At 37.6% G+C, this 8,256-nt stretch overlaps 1 protein-coding gene across 1 annotated transcript in view; it reads left to right on the forward strand.

Annotated features, from left to right (window-relative positions):
• The window catches only part of cracr2aa (calcium release activated channel regulator 2Aa), a 45,248-nt gene extending 37,360 nt beyond the window's left edge, over positions 1 to 7,888 (forward strand). The window contains exons 13-18 of the mRNA XM_066724170.1: positions 320 to 452; positions 1,048 to 1,129; positions 1,451 to 1,565; positions 3,092 to 3,193; positions 3,994 to 4,070; positions 5,975 to 7,888. Coding sequence (XP_066580267.1) covers positions 320 to 452; positions 1,048 to 1,129; positions 1,451 to 1,565; positions 3,092 to 3,193; positions 3,994 to 4,070; positions 5,975 to 6,068 — 603 coding nt within the window. The 3' untranslated portion in view covers positions 6,069 to 7,888. The remainder of the gene's footprint in view (positions 1 to 319; positions 453 to 1,047; positions 1,130 to 1,450; positions 1,566 to 3,091; positions 3,194 to 3,993; positions 4,071 to 5,974) is intronic.
• The last annotated feature ends 368 nt before the right edge of the window (positions 7,889 to 8,256 follow it).

An 8,256-nucleotide genomic window follows, 5' to 3' on the forward strand; every position in this document is an offset into this window, starting at 1 on the left:
GCTGGAGAATATCTTTAAAGTTGTTTTGGCAAATACTACAATCTTAATTTATTATAATTGTATTTTAATAAAAAAGTAAAGCAATGAAGAACACTGCTTATTCCTATTCAAATATAATTACCCTGAATAACATTTTCAGAGATTTGACTCTTGTTTTACAGGGCCTCAGAAAAGTCAAAAACTTTTCTTCTAGACCCTTCTTATGGCTGTGCTTTAACAAGCAGTTGCCCAGTCTCTCATCCCATTTCTGCAATATTGAATATAAGTATTGCGTACCGATGTGTCACTGCAGAGTCACTGAATGCTTTGTTGTTTCCAGGAGGAGAGCATGGTCTCCACTCCTGATCGCTTGTTTAAGATTGTCCTCGTGGGAAACTCCAGTGTGGGGAAGACCTCCCTCCTAAGACGCTTTTGTGATGACTGCTTTTACCCCGGCACATCTGCCACTGTAGGTGTGTAGCGCTCCACACAGACGATGTCTATGCATTTGTGTCTTTATTATTATTGCGTCTGTGCTTCTCAGCTGATACTTCTCAACAGCTGAAAAGGCCTGTGGAGAACCTGCTGCTATAAGGGTTTTTCTGCAGGACGCTCATGTCAAGCCTGTATGGGCTGTTGAGGACTGTTTCTCCAGTTTGTCGTGTTGCAGACAGTTATATTTTAAGCTTGGGTTTGGATGACTTGTAAACATTTTCACTGGATGCAGTGTCGTTGATGTGTCACTGACACTGGCAATTCATATCTGAGATCAGTGTCGTGTAATAGAAACACTATTTAAATGCTGTGGAGGATCAGATTTGCATTGGCATATTTCTAAACTATCCAAAACTGTGCTTTCCACAAACAATGTATAATGTTTTAATTCCAAAAACAATAATTAATGGAAACACATTAACTGAATAACTGTGTCCAGTTTTAAAAATAAACATTTACTTTTTAGTGTATTTCTGTCATTTTAGTGAATCACGACTATAATAACTATAATGTCATTAGGCATTTCTTCTGTTAAAATCACCGCCTGTTATAAATGTGTGCTATTACCAACAGGGATCGACTACAGTGTTAAAACAGTAACAGTAGAAAACAGCCAGGTGGCGCTGCAGATGTGGGACACAGCTGGACAGGAAAGGTAAAGTCGTTCTTTATTCATTGAGGCCAGTGATGCACGTGTGATCAAAAATCATTTTATCAGGTTAATCGTTATTCACAGGCAGACTTGTGTTCAAAAGCATCTTCAAATTTTCAAGTGCTTTTGACGTTGTCGGCCTCCCACTCTAATCACAGCTACCTATTTCGACTCAAACGCGCCTGCTTTTGATCTTCTCAGCCACTTTAAAAACTCTCCCCTTCAAAGGTGGAGAAGATCACAAGCGGGTAGGAAGCCCGGAAACCACAGAGTCTGTTTCCTGAACTATATGGAAATCTAGATAACCATAATTCATCCTTGCAGGTATCGCAGTATTACAAAGCAGTTCTTCAGAAAGGCTGATGGAGTTATTGTGATGTATGACATCACCTCTGAACAGACGTTTACATCTGTACGCCACTGGCTGACGAGTGTCCATGTAAGTTTCTTCCGTTTTCCGCTTTTTGTATTGTACCTTTCCTTATATAACATTAATGTACAGAAACCTGGCCAGCTGGAAAGTGGAGGAATATTTCCAGTGGTCCAAAGAAGTCACTAAATGTGAAGATACCAGAAATGTGAGATTTAAATTGGAAGCTGTAGGCATTCAGGGTAATGTAAGTAGATGGATTATGAACTGGTTGATGTATAGGAAACAGAGGGTGTTGATTAGAGGAGTCGCTTCTAACTGCAGTGAGGTTGTTAGTGGAGTTCCACAGGGATCGGTATTAGGGCCTTTGCTTTTTGTAATCTATATTAATGATCTGGACTCTGGGTTAGTTAGCAAACTTGTCAAATTTGCAGATACTAAATAGGTGGCTCAGCAGATACAATCTCGGCAGCCCAGGCTATTCAAAGGGACTTAGATAATATTCAGTTGTGGGCCGACACCTGGCAGATGAAATTCAATGTGGACAAGTGCAAGGTATTACATGCAGGCAACAAAAATGTCCACTATAATGACACTATGGGAGGAATAGAACTAGATGAAGTATCACATGAGAAAGACCTAGGAGTCTATGTGGACTCCTCACTTTCTCCATCCAAACAATGTGGGGAAGCAATAAAAAAGGCAAACAGGATGTTAGGGTATATTGTCAAAAGTGCAGAATTGAGAACAAGGGCAGTGATGTTCAGACTGTACAATGCACTAGTTAGAGCTCATCTGGATACTGTGGACAGTTCTGGGCTCCACACTTCAAGAAAGATATCGCTGCTCTAGAGGCAGTTCAGAGGAGAGCAACCAGACTTATTCCAGGTCTGAAGGGAATGTCCTACTGAGAGACTGAGGGACCTGAACCTTTTCACCCTGGAACAGAGGAGACTACGTGGGGACTTGATTCAAGGGCATCGACCACATCAAACCAGAGGAGCTTTTCCAGATCAGCAGGGACACACGCACCCAGGGACACGTGGAAATTGGGCTTCAAGGCATTCAAAACGGAAAACAGGAGACACTTCTTCACACAGAGAGTCGTCACAATCTGGAACAAACTCCCCAGCGATGTGGCTGAAGCTGAATATGTGGGAACATTTAGAAATAGACTGGATAGGATCCTCGGATCACTTAGTTATTAATGGACACCAAATGAGCACGATGGGTCAAATGGCCTCCTCTCGTTTGTAAACTTCATGTTCTTATGTTCTTATGTTCTTATGTTCTTATGTTCTTAAGTATAGAAGTAAATACTTTTTCCTGTAATACCGAAGACCTTCTTGATTGAGTTTTTACGTAATGGGAGAAGGAACACCAAATGCCATGTCAAGCATAGTGCACCTTTATTACAACACATGGTACATGGAGCACGAGGTTTAGAAAACACACTACTTAGAAGCCTCTGATGTAGGAAAAGGCCTGTGTATTGTTTGTGTTGAATCCCCCTGAAAACCGATTTGAGTGTGTGCAGTGAGGTAAGACCTGGGCTAATGGACTGCATTAGGATTTCATCTCCGGTGTTTTCACAGGAAGGCGCTGGAGACGATATTCCCATCATGCTGCTTGGGAACAAAACTGACAAGGAGAGTGAAAGAGAAGTCCAGATGAAAGTGGGGGAGAAATTAGCAAAGGTTGGTGGATCATTGTCTCCTTATGTTAATATTGCTAATGGTTGTTTATAGTATCCACTCCAGTAAGGGAATAGCTCAACTAAAATTAAAATTGTGTGTGTGTGTGTTTGTGTGTGTGTATCATCTTTGAAGTAATTCTAGTCAGACCTGTGCTTCTTTACCTCTTGATAATTTAATCATTGCTCTTTTTTCTTCTTTTTTGTTTGTTTCCATGGAGATCCATTGCTAAGAGACTCCTCTGACCAGCCTTTGTCCAGACTGCACTCTTCATATCCATAATAATAACAAAACAAAAAAAAAACATTCTTTATGTGGAGGGATGGGAGGGGTAATTAAGGGTGGTGTCAGTCTTTAGGTGTCAGCTTGTGTGCACAATAAAATAAGCCCGTTCAGTGTGTTCAGGATGTGTTCTGCAACTGGCTTGGAGAGGCTCTGGTATGATAAGCAACTGATATGAAAGACTCTATTCAGAACTTTTTGGGGGGTGGGAAAGGAGAGTCCATTCAGAAATGTGAAGTAAAGATCTATGAACAAAAAAACTATGTGTAATAACACAAATAATAACAATGTAATAACTAAAGTGGGTGATCATTATTTCCTGGTAAGATTTTCTATGAATGAAGCTATAGTTTGTTTTCTTTGCTGAAAATGGGGTGCATTTTGACAAATTCCATCTCTGGATGCATTCGGTCTGGTTAATTCTCTTTTCCTTTTGTTTCTTTGGTTTACAAATATTACATGGCAATGCTTGGAGACCAGTCATGTGGCTCATTTTAACCAAAGTCTCCCGTCTTCTGCAGGATTCCCAGCTGATTTTCTCAGAGTGCAGTGCCTTCTCGGGTCACAATGTCACGGAGTTGATGCTTCATTTGGCAAAGTGAGTAACAAAGTTCTCTGAAGGCATGTATTGTGGTGTAATAGATTTATAATCAGTAGATCTGAAACCTACACGGGGTACTTTGTCATTCTGTCTGGGCTGTTTGGGGAAAAATACAATGAACAGAGCAGAGCCGCATAATTAAACTAATCTCAGCCCTATTGCAAAGCATCCTTGGCAACCATCATATTTCAGTTTCCTTCAAAGTTACCTGTTCTGTTTTATTTTAAAGTAAAAGGATTGTGCAGTTACAGATCATTAGTCTCTCAGTCCACATAAACAGGCATTTATTTCTTCATTATATAATGTGCGTTTGCCTCCTAGTTTGGTGTTGTGAGTCTAAAGGTCAGCAATTGAAATTGAATTCAGTGTAATTTAGAAATGGGCTCTACTTACACTAATACAAATCAATAACAATCGAGGCTGTTCCTCTCTTAATGAAAGAACAGTGCTTTTGCTAAATCTGACAATTGTAGAGTAGAAAGAACCAACAAACATACATTTCATCCCTATTTCATTTGTTTAAACTCATTATTATTGTTGTCATGATTTTAGTAGTATCCTGAAGGTCAAAGGGTTTTCAATACTTGCATCTGCATCTGTTTTTGTGCAGTGGAGTGCTTAGCTGAAGTGTTTTGGAGCTGCATTGTTGTCTTCTTTCAGACTTTAGAGAACACTAGATTTGAAGCTGGTTTTCTGTTCGCTTTCTATGATTTTTTTTTTGTTTCCCCCGTGTCTGTCCTCTCTCTCAGCTTACTGTAGTCCTTTTGGCAACTTCTCATACAGCTAACTGCCTTGGCAAGTAATAATAGGATTAAATTAAATCCAAAAATACCTGAAAAAAAGATCAACACAGTATGCAGTAAGCACACATTTAAATAACAGATTGCTATATACACTACTGCTCTATATAGATGTACTTTAGTAAATATGCATGGTGAGGTTGCCTTATTTTTTCCATGTTTCTGCTATGTGATTATATTGCTTAATCATAATATATATCGGGATTTACTATACCTTAACCTAAATTTCAGAGTGATTTTTTACAGATGATTGTGCTTTTAATGAAATAAATACTCCTCTTTGGTTCTAAAAGGATTTCAATTGATGCAGAAGTCTAATATATATATATTTCTGCTGCTTACTAATACACATTTAATTCAAAGCTTTCAAGTGTTTATTTAATATAAAGTAAGTAGAAGCTCATTTGTAATGCAGGTGTCATGTTATTTAATACCAATTAGTGAGATCACTTTAAAAAATGTTTTTGTCTCTGGTCTTAATTTGCTGGTTTCACAGACCTTCATTAGCACTGGTCTAGGACTACTCTAGTCATGAGATAACCAGTGTTATTTTAGATAGTGATAATTTGGGCCTGTGAAACCAGCCCTATAAGACCCCTATCTGTAGGATTTGGGTTGTTAAATTATGCAGCGTTTCACAACAAATTTGTAAGTATGTTTGGGAAAGGGAACAGTAGGTTATCACCTCAATTCATATTTGACCAAAAGTTACATATTTCAAGGACCACAGTGTCTGCCTTGAAATGTGAGATTGGCTCGATTCAGAAACAATAGATGAGAGTAATAGCTCGGCATAATTAAATATTATTCACAGTGATATAAATAAGTAGTTTTTTGGCAAGATATGTAAACTTCACTGTGGCACACCCAGGGTATTTTGTCTTTGGTGTATTTTCCCATTTAATTTAGGATGTTATTGTTTGGAGTCGTCTGTGAGTCAGTTGGGTTTGTTTTTCCTAATCCCGCCTTTGTTTGCCGTTTGTATTTCCATTGATTGTGTTCATGATGGCTTTATTGGCAATTAAATACTGCACCCTAACTGCAGTTGTATCTTATCTTATCTTAAGAATTGACCCATTCCACATGCGTTTCATGTTGTAGAATTTTAAAGGAACAAGAAGACAAAGACAAAGAGAAAACCATTCAACTAGTGGACGACTCTTCAAAGAAGAAGTCCTGCTGCTCGCGACAGTAGACGCCCAGGCAGCGTGGAAGAGATCTGCCGTTAACATCCAAAGGTGCATTCATACAGGTGTTTTTTCACTTGTCACAAGTATTTTTCTTGTCTATTGTTGTACGACTTGATACTGAGCAATCTTTGGAAAACACTCCTTATGTGTATCATAGTAGGTTTTCACTTGCTGATTTTAAATCTCTTTCCAGAAGCATTGGTTGGCAATGTTTTTAGAAACGTCTGTAAAATGTTTTATCTTCAAAGAAACATGAAGCTGATGAAATTAGAAGCACAGGTAAATATTCAATGTAAGAGTTGTCTTTCCCAGCTCTAATGTGTATTAATTTAAAATCAAATTTATGCTTAGTCAAACACAATATTGTATAAATAATAGCACGTTTATGAAAGGTTGTTTTAATTTATTTGACTACTGCTAATAACACCACACAACTTTATTTAAATCATGTTAATATTAAATTGTCTTTTAAAAACTGAGGGCATGACACTTTTGCCTGGCCACAATTGTTTTTTATATGTGATTAAATGTATCTAGAGTTTGTACTTTCAACCACTTTGCAGCTTTCTTTCAGATGTAAAAAAAGCTTTATAATGAGAGACCAGTTCACAGAAGAGTCATGACTAGAAATGTTAATGTATCTGCTTTGTAAAAACAAAAACTCGATGTCACTAAGAGCCTTACAGAATATGTTTGTAAAATATGAATTGTACATCTTCTTGAATTAGTAGTTAATGATTACTAGGAAAAAGAGTACGTAGAAAGTGTCTGTATTTGTGTTTCCTGTTTTATTTCTACTATGTAAGTTATACCATGGTTGTACCAAAATGTGGGATTTTCTAGGATTTAACTGTATAACCGTTACATCACTCCATGCATTTGAAATCGAATTGGCCATTTAGTCCTACTCTTGGGTTAACAATGGATTGTCATAGAGTAGGTTTGGTCATTTTGTGTGTACAATCTGAATTGGAAATCCCATATAAATGCATACAGGTTGTGTAAAACTCAAGTTCCAGTTGTTTGTTGTGTGATGTGTTCTTTGGAATCCCATGATTGTCGTACCATTCAAAAAGTAGCCTTTCACAGCAAGTATTTGTATACCAGATGTATTTAGTTGACTTAGTCATTCACTTCAGCATGGCATAAATCAATGCGATTTGGTTCTGTCTGTTTTTGGTCTTTGACTTTCCCATGTTAGACTGATTGCACTTTCCAAACATCATCGTTTTTGTAGCTAGACCTCTTTTTATGAAGTAAAGAGGGAGTTTATTTTAGGCACCACACTGAAAAGTAGGCATCCTGCAACGTGTTGAGCATCCATGTGATTCAGAGTTTGTCAAAGAGAAACCAGTGTTGGGGTGTGAATAGAAAAACAAGTCTCCGTGTTAGGGTTTACTTGCAGAGAGGACGAATGTATTCCCATTTTCACTCAAAAACCTCTCCCTGCTCACAGGTTGGCAATGAAAATCAAAAGACAATCTTTTCCCCATTCCTCACTCTTTGAATGTCTGTAGCATTTTTTTATTTATTTGTATGTTTGTTTGTTCGTCGGTATGTCTGATTGGAAAATGTCATAATGTAAAAAATGTACTTCCTTGATGGACCTGAAAGACGAGCCAGTGAAAGTCTGGTCTGTGGCCGTGATGTTATGTGATCGCACAAGAAGGACACGTGCGGTTTTCAGAGCAGGTTGTCCCCCGCTCAGCACAGCACTCCTGTAGGAGACACTGCTGACAATCATGTCAATCCTGTTTGTAAGTCAAAATGATGATTACAATGTACTGCACTATAAACATACAAGCACATTGTTCTATAATTGAAATTTTGAATCTGAAATCATGATCTTATTGCTTGTTTTCTTTAAAAAAAAAAAAAAAAAAGTGTTAAACTAACAAATAAATAGATAAGCCATAGAAATGAAGTGTTTCTGGCTCACAGGTGTTCATTTTCCTGTAACTCCAACACCAAAGCTGGGAAATAAATACACTTAGGTATCAGTTGCTGAAGTGCATCTTACCTTTTGTAAAGCAGTGCAAATTCCAAGCGGCTACAAAAATGTTACAAAAAAAATTGTATTCAGTGTAATTAAATTATAAACGTATTAAAGTGCATATATGTATATATTTTAGAATATAATAAGCACATTCAAACCAATGATTGTTAGAAATGTACTTGAATTGATAATAATTA

Source organism: Amia ocellicauda, chromosome 15, assembly GCF_036373705.1.
Source record: "Amia ocellicauda isolate fAmiCal2 chromosome 15, fAmiCal2.hap1, whole genome shotgun sequence".
NCBI lineage: Eukaryota > Metazoa > Chordata > Actinopteri > Amiiformes > Amiidae > Amia > Amia ocellicauda.